The 15,146-nt window shown below is 35.5% G+C and overlaps 1 protein-coding gene across 10 annotated transcripts in view; it reads right to left on the bottom strand.

Moving 5' to 3' along the window:
• LOC125050380 (dmX-like protein 2) overlaps positions 1-15,146 on the bottom strand; it is a 51,359-nt gene that overhangs the window by 4,969 nt on the left and 31,244 nt on the right. For 6 of the 10 annotated variants that reach the window (XM_047650169.1, XM_047650177.1, XM_047650171.1 and 3 more), the window contains 18 exons: positions 14,366-14,600; positions 13,327-13,561; positions 12,783-12,939; positions 12,308-12,510; positions 11,293-11,520; positions 10,747-10,979; positions 10,199-10,371; positions 9,495-9,595; positions 8,482-8,726; positions 7,799-7,990; positions 6,977-7,095; positions 6,582-6,718; positions 5,365-5,527; positions 4,678-4,780; positions 4,074-4,241; positions 3,205-3,386; positions 2,072-2,180; positions 362-445 (listed from right to left, as the gene is read on the bottom strand). In XM_047650169.1, the coding sequence (XP_047506125.1) occupies positions 362-445; positions 2,072-2,180; positions 3,205-3,386; positions 4,074-4,241; positions 4,678-4,780; positions 5,365-5,527; positions 6,582-6,718; positions 6,977-7,095; positions 7,799-7,990; positions 8,482-8,726; positions 9,495-9,595; positions 10,199-10,371; positions 10,747-10,979; positions 11,293-11,520; positions 12,308-12,510; positions 12,783-12,939; positions 13,327-13,561; positions 14,366-14,600 (3,067 nt within the window). Of the gene's footprint in view, positions 1-361; positions 446-1,324; positions 1,388-2,071; positions 2,181-3,204; positions 3,387-4,073; positions 4,242-4,677; positions 4,781-5,364; positions 5,528-6,581; positions 6,719-6,976; positions 7,096-7,798; positions 7,991-8,481; positions 8,727-9,494; positions 9,596-10,198; positions 10,372-10,746; positions 10,980-11,292; positions 11,521-12,307; positions 12,511-12,782; positions 12,940-13,326; positions 13,562-14,365; positions 14,601-15,146 lie in introns of all 10 variants that reach the window. The other 4 variants (XM_047650178.1, XM_047650180.1, XM_047650179.1 and 1 more) reach the window with 2 other exon arrangements.

Below are 15,146 nucleotides of genomic sequence, written 5' to 3'. Positions count from 1 at the left end.
TAAATAAAATACACAATAAAAACTTATTACGAGCACGAATAAAAACAACAAATGTTAGCAAATTGCTGTGCAGCCAGCAGACGAAATCAAATGCCAAAATAAAAAAGTTCCAATATCTAAAATGACGTGAGAAAAATAAAACACTGAATGAAAAATCTGGAGCTAAAACCAAACGACACGGTGAAACCAAAATTTCAAAAATGTCAAATCAATTTAATAATGATCACGATGAAAAAACAAAAGACGACTTCTAATGAAAGCATCTGGCCAAGTGCGGGACGGGGGGGGTAGTATGGACAAAGGGAAATCGGGAGACGGGAGTTCTCATTAAAGAAAAAGGGGACATTCGGTAGTCACTGACCGGTTTCATGAGAAGCTTGGAGCGATGTAGCACCAGACGACAGTATTTCGCGTCGTGGCAACCCGGGAACTGCAATCCTTTCACCTGTGGTCAACACTTGATACTTTCAACGGAAACAGTTCGCACACCTCATTTGTTAACCATTTGGGATATTGGAACTTCTCTTCATTTGAAGTTCAACTATAAGCGAAGCGCGTAGGCGGCACGCAAAACGTTACAATTTGCCCACACCAAACCATAAACCCAGCGAATAATAATTGAGTGAATTAATGGATATAAATCAGTCACGGCTTTATAAGTACTGTAATCGTTTATAAATAAAAATTGTGAAATAATACTATGTTTATACTAATATTACCTATGCTTACTTTACTTTAACTTATTTAATTGCGAAATAAACTTAAAGTTATGGTATACTCTGATTTTTAATTCGGTAGTATTCTGGCAGCTATCATTTTTTGACATGTCAGAGATGACAAACCTTTTTGGCCGGGCACATTTTTCAATTTCAATACGAGTCAACATCTGAGTCTATACATACATTTTATTTGTTAGTGAATATATGATAATATATGATATGATAACGTCCCTTTTCATGACAAACAATAAAAAAGGCACAAGTAAAGATAGGAAAGATAGAACAATAAATTTTTTTTAAAGGTTTACTAAACCTGGAATTAGTAGGCAGTGATGCTAGCCAAACAGTAAAATAAAGTAATTAAAGTTAATTAGATATATTATTCGTGATATTGAAATATTTGTTATTTTTCTATTAGGTCAAGTGACCTAAGTAAATATTTAGATTTACCTTTTTGTAGGTGAAACATAATGGGAGGAATGAAAAATCAGAGTATAGTATCGTACTATCGTTCAAGAATTTTTGGGAATAATACTTAGTACATTAATTCACTCAATCCCATTAGCAACAATTGAATGTTGTTAGTTAATATACCGTTCACGTACTGTGACAATGTACGCTTCATGCCCACTTGGCTTTGTGGCGATAACGCTTGCCCGTCGCTCGTGCTGTGGAGTTCATACTTGTTAGCAAGCACTTATCCTTTGTTATTTACACTATTAGTCATGTTAAAAGTTAATACCATTAAATTAGTATCGTGGATAAATAAATGAATAAAGGAACTAAGGGAGCGTTCAAGTATTACGTAACGAATTTGGGGGGGGGTCCTTTTGTAAAACGTTACGGGGATTGAATTACGCGTTATTGTAAATATTATTTTCGACTTTCCAGTACTTTACACCACATAATGGTAACTTTTAGGTATAAAGAGTTACTAGGTGGTCACGAAACGTTTTACTATACTTGGGTACAGTATTGTACTTGGGTACAGAAAAACGTTACGGCGCGTTACATGGGGGGGGGGGTCAATAATCTCCAAAACTTGCGTGACGTAATACTTGAACTTGAACTCAATAAGTTATAAAAGCTCGTGTTAATTACTTCTGAAATAAAAATTATAAGCAACTAACTAGTTTCTCACCTGTTAACACCGCATTAAATTTAATACGTAAATCCTGTAAAAGTAGACTTGCTGTCAAAGAACTTCAGTTGTTTTGCTAAAGTCAGGAATCCAACGCAGTGTATAAGTGTACATATATATGTTTGAACTGTATTGGAAGAAATCCAAACCAGACAAGGAATATTATGCTACAATTAAGGGAATGTCAATAATTATACGTTTAAAAACTAACCACGCTAGCTCCCCTTCCCGTCTGTCCGGCCATTCCGACAGGCGCTTGTGGTGCGTTGGGATTCAACGGAGAAGTATTTCCTGTTCCAGGCACAGAACCACCGTTGCCCCTAAACGGAAAGTCAAGTTAGCCTTTCAAAACTGGCTATAAAATTTAAAAAAAAAAACAGTGGCATTGACCTTCTAACGAATTTTTTACAGTTTATATACAGTGTAAACTCTTTATAACTTCGTTCGTTATAACGAGAAACTGTCTATAACGTAAAAATAGTTACATTTGTTTGGTTTAACACAAAACATAGTAACATTTGTTTGGTTTAATACATTAATACCCAATAGCCATTTTCTATAACGAAGAAATATTTTCATATTTAGACATCAACAACATACTTAAGTGTAATTGTTTTATAATCAGCTTACAAAACAAACGTTTGAGGTGCCGAAATTTCTAAGGAAGACACCTGAGGACATAAACAGCCTTCTCGCCTTCGTTATTGTTAAATGTATTAACAGTCGTGCCATTATTCTTAGATTACATTGCCTGTAGGTAATTTTGGTTTCAGTTACTAAACGCACCACCGTCACCTATCGTGTATTATTAGTCGTAAACAAACTTTGAAACTGTCAAGATGGCCAGTAAAAGAAAAGCGTTATGTATATGTGTTTAGAATAATTTACCTATTGATAGTAATAAAATTAGAAATTATTGTAATTGCTTAAATATGCTTTTTTTCTATTCATTCTCTATAACTCCATATAACGTAAGAAAATGCGCGGTCCCTTAAAATTCGTTATATAGAGTTTACACTGTATATTTGAAATACTTGACACGGGAATCATTTACTTATGTCAAAGTTATTAATAATTAAAATGACATATATTTTTAGCCAGACAAACTTAAAGTATCTCATAAAACCTTATCTAACACCAACTGACTTACTAACGCTAGCTTTCAAAAGTTAGCTGGAGTAACTTTCATTACACTAATAATTCCATTATGACCCCTTAAAATATTAAAACTGCCAATAAAATCTAAAGCAAGCCGAATCGCTGTTAATTATTCAAAATAACACAAACATTCATTAAAAATCTAAATTCCAATTCGAAAATAATTATAAAACGATTAAGACTGACTTGTCATGATGCTGTATCAGCAGGAAGCCGGTATCGGGTAGAGCTGCAGGGTCAGAGGCCAACGCGAGGAGATCTACTTCGCATTCATCTTCAGCCCAACAAGCACCTCCGCGTAATAAGAGGGACACGTCCATCTCTTGCACTTCGCGTGCTGTTGCTACTGCCAGAAGACCACCTCCCACCTGTGTCAATAATGCATAGCTATTTAAATCGGTGAACGATAAGTTATGGTCCAAAATACAGCCGCGTGTCAGTAAGAAAATGTATCTTTATAGAAATAGTTACAAATTATCTGACGTTAAGTTAAAGGTTGAGTGTAAAATAATCTAATAAATGCTTAATGTCTGCGTTTTATTTAACATTTTTCAATCTTAATTAAGTAAACGAAAAGATTAAAAATACAAAAATGTAAACTTGAAAATCGATTAATTCTTACCATAATTAGTACAGTGTAATGTCTAAAACGTCGAAATTATAAGTAATAATAATTTAAAATGCTCATTTCAGCGTCGCTATATAGAGTTAGACTATATGTTTTTTTATATATAACGGGGGGCAAACGGGCAGGAGACTCACCTCCGGAGGATATTTAGTGATGCTCGCAAGTGCATTGCCAGCCCCCCCCCCAGAATACGAAGGGCAGCCAGTGGGGCCACGCCCAAAAGGGGGTTGTCCACCGAGAGCGCGTGTGGTACCTTCCTGGGGGGAAGTCTCTGTTTCTTCTGCACCTTAATATTTCTTAGGGGGTAGAAGATGGGCTTTGGGAATGTCAGTCACGAAACGCGAGTAAAATATGGTGAACCTATTGCATCACTTCACTTGTTACTGACAATACAACTTGATGAATAATGTTTTTTCATTCCACTAACCTTATTAAGACAAAACGCAGCTATGGAGTCCTGTTCCTTATGAATGATTCGCACTGGACTGTGAAGATCATCATCATGTTTCGTCACAGGCCTGTCTGTAGAGGGCGCTGTCTCGCCAGACATCGATTGAGTGCGTCTACGCGAGAACACAGCACGAATGAATACGTCCTGAAAATTTTTCAACACATGTATTTATGTATATGGTATTAATTGTGTGTATAATACTTTGTCTTACGAACTTTTTATCGTACGCTAATAAACTCGTTAAAGAAGTTTCAAAAATATTACAATTTAAAAAAGTATATAAATAGTACCAAAACCTTACGACGCTTACCAAAAAGCTCAACTATTTATTCGTTTCTACTTTTAAATTTGAAATTGCTTTACTATACAGTTTTTGGTATCAAATTCAAAAATAATTCTGCTAATGCTGACACATTCCATTTAACACAAATATTTATATATTTTTTCTATAAATGACATAAAAGATTAAAAAAAAATATGCTAAACGAGCAATTAAACTAAAAATGGAGGAAGAGAGAGAGAGATAGAGGATAAACAAATAACAATTTGAAAAGCAAATTTAGTTATAATAATTTTATACCTGAATTTGTTCCTGTCTAACGAGATAGCTCCACAGTCGACGTGCAGATGCCGAACTGTAGATGGACGAGTTGAAGGGCGTATTGTGCTTTTCCAGGAGACATCTGAAATATAACAAAGTTTCCTTAAGCTTAGGTTTCCTAGAAAAGCGGTGCTGTTAACTAACGGCCGTCATTTTACGGTTGTTAATAAGGCCGTCTTTACTTTTTAACATAGTGCAAAAAAACAATCATTTTCATTTTCAAGTCACGTTTCCACCAATTGTATTAATTAAATATGAGCACCGCTACACGCGACAAACGTTGAACTAATTTTTATCACCGCTATGACGGCCGTCATGCAAATGACAGCACCGCTATTTGACGTTACGGTGACACTCCACGTTCTCTAGAAAACCTACTCCGATGTTATTTATAGACAACGTATGGGTGACGTCACCCAACGTTACATTACGGCCGTTAGATAACGGCACCGCTTTTCTAAGAAACCTAAGCTCTACGTTTATTTATTTCTAGTATAATAAAAAATCTAAACATTTTTGAGTCATTCGGAAATCGTGTTTATTTGAAGGGTTTAAATAATATTTCATAAGTACTTTTAAACTGCCGGCTCTCTAAATTAAAAGGAGTTAATTGCAAACGAATACATATATGGGAATGGAACATAATTTTATTCGGCCAAAAGTTACCTGTATTTGTTTATCGGTGGTCCGCTGGTTGTTCTATCGGGGAAGCAACCCGGGATATAATCGATTGGGGACGGACGGGTCTCCAAAGTTTCAGTCAATTGTTGCTGCCATTGCTCCACGCGGCGTAAAGCGGCATGGACTGTGGGACTGGTTGTCGCTAATTCTATAAGTGAACGTTCATAGCGTGTTAGTAACGTCAGTTGTTAGCTTAAAAATAATTCGATTGTAAAAGACCAAAGAGGAACTTTTTAGCCAGGCATGTCACTTTAGCCTGTTAATCTATATCTTCCAATAAGTACAGGCAACATTTAATAAATAATGTAGTAAAAATAGGGTTGGGCACGGCCGTGTTATACGTGAATACATTTATGTAACGGTAACATTTGGACGTCAGTTGACTAACTTTATCTTTTAATAATGTGATATTTTATCACTACAAATAATTTAAGAATGGACTAAATTATATAACTCATAATGTATATAACTTCTATGTAAATTTTCCTTTTAAGACAAATTTACACGCCATTATGTGTGGCAGAATATGCGAACTTTCCATTGTACCACCATACAATTTTTGGACCATATTCTTGCAAATAAATTATTATTATTATTAAAACTTACGAACATCGTAACTTCTCCGAGTTGAAAGTTATGCCTCTAATGTTAATCTCGATACGCAGAAAAATAAACTCAAAATGGCAGCTCTACACCGCACGCGTGGTGTCACTGTTCTCGCTATTGTAATTGTTTGATCCTTTAGCTAACCAGTGGTATAATTTAATTTTGGGTGTAAAGGGTAGATTCGAAACTACAAAGCCAAATTGTATTCCCCGATTTTGTAATCATTAGGCTTTTTGGATTGCCCCCGTATGATAGCAAATTTAAAGACGTTATAAAATATTTTTGATCGCGTACAAGTGAGCACGTAAAGTTTATATATCATATAATTTATTTATGATATATTATGATGCAGCATTTATTTAAGATTTTTTAAATTCTGAATGTTGTCGGTCCTTATAACGGGTAAAATGTAAAGGTAAACTATACACAATATATATTATAAAAACTGACGTACATTGGTTGAAAATTCGACTACTAAGATTGCCTTGAGAAAGATCGTGAGCTAGTTACTCTAAGGTTACGTTCGCAAAGGTCGCGGTCATTAGTCAATATGCCTGTAAATTTTACAGATGTTATAGGTTAAAGAAAAACATTACCAGACATCTCGATGCCACACAGCTGTAGGAAACTTTGTAGTTTGCTTTGCGCGAGTCTCAAAACACCGACACGCATCACGTACCAAGAGTACGATTCCGGATCTGAATGTTCGATGTTGCTTCGAGATTTCGTTGACCTATTGAAAAGCAATGATTGAAAATAATTAATTCCATCTTTGTTTACTAATTTGTATAATGAATTTTCGAATTTTTCATCGTAGTAATGAGATATTCAAACAGATGATAGGGGCACGTTATAATTTTCAGAGCAATTGAATTTTTATTAAGTTAAAGTTATGTAAATATTATTCCATTCCCCGTCGGGAGTATCTTAAATCCACATTGTAATAAGTATTTTTCCTTTCCCAAAAAATCTGTAACGTTAAAAACCTTACTTAGGGGCGGTAGTGTCAAAGATGTCGTCTTCTGCTTCACTCTCACTCTCATGCTCATCTTCTACTCCTGATTCTGCTGAATCATAGTCATTGTTATCTGGATCTTGTTCGGGTGACGGCTACAAATATTAAAAAATATAAATTCTTAATTCTGTAATGGGAATTTGATTTGGGCTTTTGGCTTTGGCTGAAGACCTCATATCGACCAAACGCTGCGCTAGCTGAAGTGAGTTCATAGGCAAATTCGACAATCAATAGATACACAAAAGTTCAATTTATTATTGTTTACGCTACCTATACCTTAAAATTGGTTCATGCAAATGATTTCGACATAGCCTATATCATGAAAAACAAAACTAACTTATAATCCTATGTTGTCTTAACATACAGGAAACATTGAAAAATTATCAGTCTTATTAACAAAGCTCTCAACTAGTACTTTTATTGACGTCTATTTATTTGACAAGCTTAATAAAGACAAACCATTAGGTTAGGCTATTGATGCTCAGACTAACTAAGTGATATTCAAAAACAAGCCTTAGCCCGAATGTATGACAAAATCCAATACATTTTTGACGAATTCCGAATCTTACAGGCTGTTATGCAAACAAACAATTTGTATGACTCAAAACTTAGCGATTAAAATGAGTGGCAGAGAGTTTCTCGACAGTTCTTTTTGCCCGCACTTCGCCCTTGACTTTCGAACTGGTAGTAAATGTAAATTTAGAATCAATTTGATATCTTTTCTGTTGACGTTCATAAGTGTACTTGGTTATTTATATGAATAAAGTTATTTTGAGTTTGAGTATGAATAATATTTACCTTCGTAAGTAAGTAGGTGAGAATACTGCATTGTGGTGACACAAACTGTTCTCTGTACGTGGGCCTGCCTTCTTGTATATTAGTGTGGGGCGCGGTAGGACCCAACCCTAGAAGGCGCATATGCAATAACGCCCGTTTCTCCCGAAGTGACGACCAGACAGACGTACCTTCTGTTCGTTCTATTATCTTTGGCTGTAAATATATAAAAGTTTTTAAAGGAAAATGGTAAGTGTTATTTAAAATATACAGTCTTTAAGACACGCAAATGTATTATATAAATTACACAAAATGTACATCAAACTAGCAATAGGAGCGAAAGTTTTATTCAAAATGGTCCAGTCTAATTAAATAGGAGATGTAAGGTTCCTTGTTCAACGGGATGCTTTAAATATTAACGAATATATTTTTCACTCTATACTCGTATAACAAAATAATGAATATATGCTTTGCTTATTATGCTGAAGAGAGTGCCTACGTCTGGCTATACTTTTGTGGCGTAACTCCGAAGATGTAGGTAATCACCTCGCTTATAAAACTAAGAAATCCTGATTAAACTTAGGTACAGCCTTGGCTCGTATAGGAGAGATTAAAAAACATTTATTATTATTTATAGAATAAAATAATTGGTATAAACTAAATCAAAGCAATACATAAATTTAATCGTCTAGGAATAAACAACTCACTTGTGGCGGTGCTGGTGCAGTCGTAAGCAGTCTTCTTACACCACCTCCAAATAGCCTTGAGTGTATTTTCGTCTCCATATTAAGTGCAGATAATCTATATAAGAGATGGGCATCTCTAGCAGCTAAGGCCCAACCCAATAAAGCGAGGTATACAGCGCAGAAGGCCTCCGCGAGTAACACAGGAAGGCGAGGCGCGTCTTCCTCTTCCGCAGCCCGTAATGCCAGTCCACGGAGGGCTGATACACCTATAAGTTTTCCCTTAGTAGATTAAATTTATTTTTATTATTTATTTTTACAATTCAACAAAGCGGGAGCCAACGTCATTTTTATACAAATTCGTGCGGCTTAAGTGAATCAGATCTATCGCTATGTGATTTCGTCTCGGGTCTCAGTAATTTAATTGAAACTGATTATACTGATCAACGCGTTGAAAGATCTTTTTCTCGATACCTACCTTTCATTAGTAGATGATTTTCACATAGACACCCGTACCATCAGCTCAAGAAATTTAATATGATATCACTATGCCATCGGAGATCTTTAGCCGGTGTTACGTTCTCGTATAAATAGCTAAATATGTAATTAAATAAAATTGTCGTCCCTTACTCATTCCCTAGGTCGAAAATCGGCAATTTGTTTTAAATTTCTTCTGCAAAACCCAACCTAGGCGTTGTGGGACCTCTCTTTCGAATTCTTCGCGATTTTGAGCTGGATATATACGGTAGTGGGCTCATCGGTTATAATGAAAGCATTGTTAAGTGCCTATTTTGAACCTAATCTACTGTTTTGCTGGTATTTTTTGCTGCTTAGCAAAACTTTCTGATATTTTTATTGTATTTACTCGCATTTATAGAAATAACGAGTTGATTCGACCGCTATCTATCTCTTTGAATTACAGTGCAAACAGGAATAAAACTAATTAAAACATAATCCTATTGATAATCTTCAATTCACTGAAGGTGAATTGCGTTAAAATATATTTTATTTTATTGAAATCGGATAAAAAAGATTACCAGGCCACTTATTGGACGGAGTAGTGACAGCTAACTCTTCAGTCGAGTAGCGCCTTGATCTCACAAGAAGATTCGCAGTTCCCGGTGTTTCAGCAATAATTCTGTGAATGATTAAAATATTTATATTCTCGAAGAACAAGGAACATACGTGAAAAATATCAGGTTTCATATTCATTTATATAGCGAAAACCTTATAAATTGATATTTATGTGCAAGTGGTTGCTCAAAATTTAAGTAGCTGAAGGTGAAACAGCTCACATGAGTAAATATATATATATGGAATATGAGTAGTAGTACTGAGTAGTAGTATTTAAGAAGTTGTTTTAAAACAATATTTTAAATTTGAATATTGCTCTGTATTAATCATTTCTCAGTTCCTCTTAAAGTGGCGAAGCCTCCTTTAATCCTTTAATTATCGTGGTGAACCTGCCCGACAAGTTTGATAAAATCCCACCACCTTGAACCTTTAACACCCCTCTCATATAATCACTATTTATGCTTTGGGATACATCTAGGGCTTAGGGATCCGTAGAGTTGTTAGGTTCTTAGGTGTCACAGTCTTATATTTAGTTATCTAGTGCAGCTTGCTAATACATACACGACATATACTATACATATACTTTCAACATTTATTGCATATAAATTTAAATACACATTTCACAGTCCACTGCCGGAAAAGCTGTACACAAACAAAGTTTACTCACCCCTCATGATGGTGTGGATGCTTCAAGCTAAATGTGTCAGAATCGCACAAACTCTGATATATGCAGGCAGAGAGAGCGACGGCCAATTCTCTTAAAGTGTGAAGTATTCGCGTCGCTGACCCTCCTGGTACACCCAACTCTCCGATCGTGCCCAACATGTCGTGAGCTACCGCCTGAACAGGTGTTTATTATTTGATTTAATAATGCGTTTGCCCACTTATTAATAAAAAGTCTGCATTTAGCGAAAGTACTCGTTCATCTCTTTCTTTCAAATTGTGGTTACGCTATAGATGGAAAGAGACAGGTTAAAGGGTTCCAATTTAAACGAGTTTTTTTTAAAGTTACTACGTGTTTAAATAAAATAAAAAAATTAAGTTCTAACTGACGCCGATGGACACCTAAAACGCCCGGAGGCTAGCAGTTGTGTTGCCGACCTTTAAGTACGCTTTATGTTGTAGATAACATTATATTAAAATGTTATAAACAATTAAAGGTGATTTTTCGTATACATTGGACGCAGAGTAAGTTCAAACCCTTTAAAAGCTTACCTGCAAATGCCTAACAGGATCCGCAACGACCGTGTTATTCGCAGCAACGGCAGCAGCAAGTAAAGGCAATGTTGTCGGGAATGGCAACGGTGACAGCAATTGTTGGTGTTGCTTGTCCTGTCCCAATTCTTGAAGTAATAGAACTAACTCCATACGAACAGAGGCCAAGCCACCGCCACCCGCGCCGTGGAGGGAACAGTATGAAAGCAGCGTGCGTAGGAGTGTTTCATTGGCTAAAAATACCATACGTAATTTAAGAAATAACAAAAGAATATTTTATTTTTAATTTTAAGTAGCGCGCCTGTAATATATTGAATATTGGTCATTCGTTTTTGTAAGAAACTTTATTGCACTGTGCGACTAAAATATTTAAATTAATTTAAATTAAAGTATGTATACGTGTTTGATTTTCGATCGACAATTACGGCTTATTTATAAAAGAATAATTTGTTAGATTTTCTCAAAAAAAAAAGAAAACAATTCATTATAATTGTCGTTATTTAAAATATATTTGAAGATAGGATCAGTACTATTTTCGTTCGTTACCTTTGAGCCACTTTTTCCGTCGAACTGCTCTTTGTACTTTAGCTTCAAAGTCTGCTTTCTCCCGTACCAATAGCTGGTGTAATGTAGGTTTATCCGGTAAAGGAGCTTGTTCTGCGTCTGCGCAAAGAAGTTCGCCCGCTGGGGGCGTGGCCACGTATCCGCAAAGGCGGCGTAGCGCTTCAACTTCACGCTCCAACCAAATGTATAGTTGGTACCGGAGATGACCACCTATAAGGTCACAGTCGTACTCATTAGATGGTCTAGTAAGCTGTCAAAATTTATGCAACCTTGGGACCTATTGACGGCAAAGATTAAGGCCCGAATCGTCAATCAAACTCAAGAGCTGTCCAGTCATGTTTTCTGTGTTAAGTTTGATAGATTTGCAGCGCTTCTGAGAGTTTATGATCAGTGTAGTATTATTTGTTAAAATATTGAATGGAATGGATATGTGAGACAGTTTTTGAATTAATTATCGAAGAGCATTTTTGATTGGAGTAAGTACGTATATTTATAAAATCGAAAGAATTATTTAAATGACTTAAAACTGAAATCCTTACTATGAATCTTAATTATTTCTGAAGAAAGATAGGAGTCAAGACCAATCGTTGATTGACGATTCGGGCCTTAATCTTTGCCGTCAATAGGTCCCAAGGTTGTATAAATTTTGGCATTTGTTTTATCACTCCTAAGCACTTTGGTTTATCATTACTAAAAAAAACATTCTTAGGGTAAAATTCAGAAACAAAGCATAGAGGGTTAATTGCCGCACGTCAATAATTTATTCGAATTTGAAAAGGAAGAAAATATTCTCATATGGATGAAATCGGGTCGTAGTTCGAATCGGCAGTAGCAGTAGGGTTGATAATAAAATTAGGGTACGATTGGCCTACACACGAGGTGATCTAGGGAGCTATCACAACACCACCACTTTCTCGATATTGCCTCTGATATTAAGGCCGTGTGTAGACACTTTTAGTCTAAGTATTGTTTCTGACTCCACCCTAAGAATACATACCATCCACTTCAAATCCAGTAGCGAGCGTGCTAAGTTCTTCCATAAGTATTTTGAGACAAGCTACGAATTTCAACTGCTGTGCCATAATATCCACCACAGGCGGTTCATCTTTCTCTTTCTCTGGTGTTTCATTAGTAGGTTCTTCTTCTGTTTTACCAGTCTTCATCTCTAGAGGCGGAGTTGATGTTCCGGATGCTTCAGATCTGGAAATATTAATGGATTTTATTTGTTATTGCCACTAAAGTACAATGCAGCAATTATTTTGTAGTTCTTTCTTAGAAAACAATAAATATTGTTGTTATGAAGCGAAAAAAATCTTGTAACAATTATTGTTTAAAAAAAAAGGTTAAGTACATAAAATTAAAAACAATTTGTTTAGAAATACAATACACATTTTTTTATAAAATCTTCTGAAATCAACATAAACTTTACATTAAATGTTAAATGGACATTACAAGAAGATGCAAGCTCTTACTTATTGTCATCATTATCCCAACTAAGGACTAGTTCTTCATCCTTCGTAGAAGTAACGGGAGCTCCCCAATCTAAATCAAGCTCATCAGTCTTGGATGAAGCGACTGGAGCACTCCAATCTACTGATGATGCACCCCAGTCCACGGTAGTCTCTTCTTCTATAATCAAGAATGTAATTTGTTTTACAGCAGACATGTAACATGAATCAAATAATCATATACGCACTACATATACATAAAATAATGTACAGAATTAGTCGAAATCTTAAATTTATAAAAATATTTATATAAAAACGTCCAAATCTTGGATATAATCTTATCATAAGAATTATTTTTATAAGAACGTATTTAAAATTACTAAAACTCCGAAAGCGTCTAATAGACTCATAATAAAATAACAATTTAAAATTGTCTATAATCGAACAAATACTATGTGAATAAAATCAAAGAATATTCGGTTAAAGTCAAGAGGCTAGTGGGGAAACCTAACACATAGATTGACATCAAAAACTTTTTAATGTTAAAAAATATCTTTAAAAAACATACTTTTAGTGTTATCTTCGCTCAACTGTCCTGTATGAATAACAGCATGATCAACAACAGGCACAGCTGCCTTCGGTTTATCATCTCTTACTCGTGATGGTAGCTTCGAAAGAACTTCTAAAGCTAGCGCAGGGCATCCTGCCTTGAAGTGCCCATGGGCCGTTTGGAAGTACAAACGGCGTTCCAGACGAGTGATGCCTTCATCTGGTTCTTGGTTTAGCAAAGCCAGTGTCGCACCCTAAAATTAATAATGCTTTCTGCTTATTTTAATAAGACTTCTAGAACAGTCTGTGTATATAAATATAATATAGTATTGTATAGAAATAAATGGTACAAAAACTGGACACTGCATGATGCATCCTACACATGCATGAGTTCGTCAAAATATTTAACGCTGTTAGCGGGCGACCCTTCGACCCTCGAGGTCGTGCGTTCAATCACGTACACCAATAGACTTTTCTAGTTTTTTTCGTACGTAATTTACACTTACTCGTTCGATGAAGGGAAATATCGTAACGAGAACCAAAAATGGCTAAGGCGTTTGTCAGACACAAAAGGAACCTACTACGTAAGTAATAAATCTAATCGCGAGTTATGTAATGTTAGTCATTTTACATATATATTATAGTTAATGATTTCAATGTACATATTAAATGTTATCAATCATCTTACTTACTTACACTTGTATCCAATAAATTCTTAAATGTAAGTTTTGGTAGTAATTAATGAGGTTTTAGTTTTTCATACATTAGAAATAATATTCTGGTTTCTGGAGCGTACAATAGGTCAACATCACTTATATTCGTTATAGGTAACAAATGTGTCACATAGTTTAAGAACCCATTAATAACTATGTTGCAGTTTTTTGTTAGTCCTAATTGTATGTTAGTTTTAAGCTTCTGTTTTAAACGATTAGAGATAGAACGTGATGTTGATTTGATCATCTCTCCCACAATCGCCACCGAACTTAACTCGCAAAAAAGATTTTTTAAACTTTAGTTTTCTAATTATTGATAGTACGTAGTAGTAGTTTAGTACGCACCTGACTTGGCATATTATGACGCTTCAATCTGGGATGTGTACGTAAGTATACGTAAAAGTTGAACACGCTCGGTTGTGGGTCGTTATTATCTGTGGCGGCGTGTAACCGTCCGGCTGGACTCAAAAGTGTGTCTAACGCCTCTCCATGTCGCTTTAGTTCCCACAACGCCATGGAACGGATGAATGGATCTGCGTGTGCGCGTTCTAAATCCACGTCACCGTTTTCTGAGTCACCGCTAAATTCATAATACAGATAATATTGTAAGCTTCAAACAGATTTAGAACAAATTAAATTTACTAATATTAAAAATATAAGACTTTATTGTTCTAAAATAGTAAACGGTAACATTTCGTTATGTTTAGTAAAAATAAATAAATAAGGAAGTATTAAATAATCATTGAGCAGAGTGCGCTTCAGCGTGCGACTCTCATACATGAGGTCGTAGGTTCGATCCCCGGCTGTGCACCAATGGTGTTTCTTTCTATGTGCGCATTTAACATTTGCTCGAACGGTGAAGGAAAACATCTTGAGGAAACCGACATGTCTAAGACCCAAAAAGTCGACAGCGTGTGTCAGGCACTGGAGGCTGATCACCCACTCGCCTATTAGATTTAAAAATGGTCATGAAACAGATTCAGAAATCTGAAGCCAAGACCTAAAAAAGGTTGTAGCGCCACTGTTTTTTAGCCTATAAAATTAGCCTATAAAACTAACTAGCTAACAAATAATTCTGGTTAAATAACTATCTATAATGTTTTAGTAAAACAGGTCCGGTTTAATG

Source organism: Pieris napi, chromosome 6 (genome assembly GCF_905475465.1).
Source record: "Pieris napi chromosome 6, ilPieNapi1.2, whole genome shotgun sequence".
Lineage (NCBI taxonomy): Eukaryota > Metazoa > Arthropoda > Insecta > Lepidoptera > Pieridae > Pieris > Pieris napi.
The sequence above is the reverse complement of the archived record's forward strand: the minus strand, read 5'-3'. Positions and strand labels throughout refer to the sequence as shown.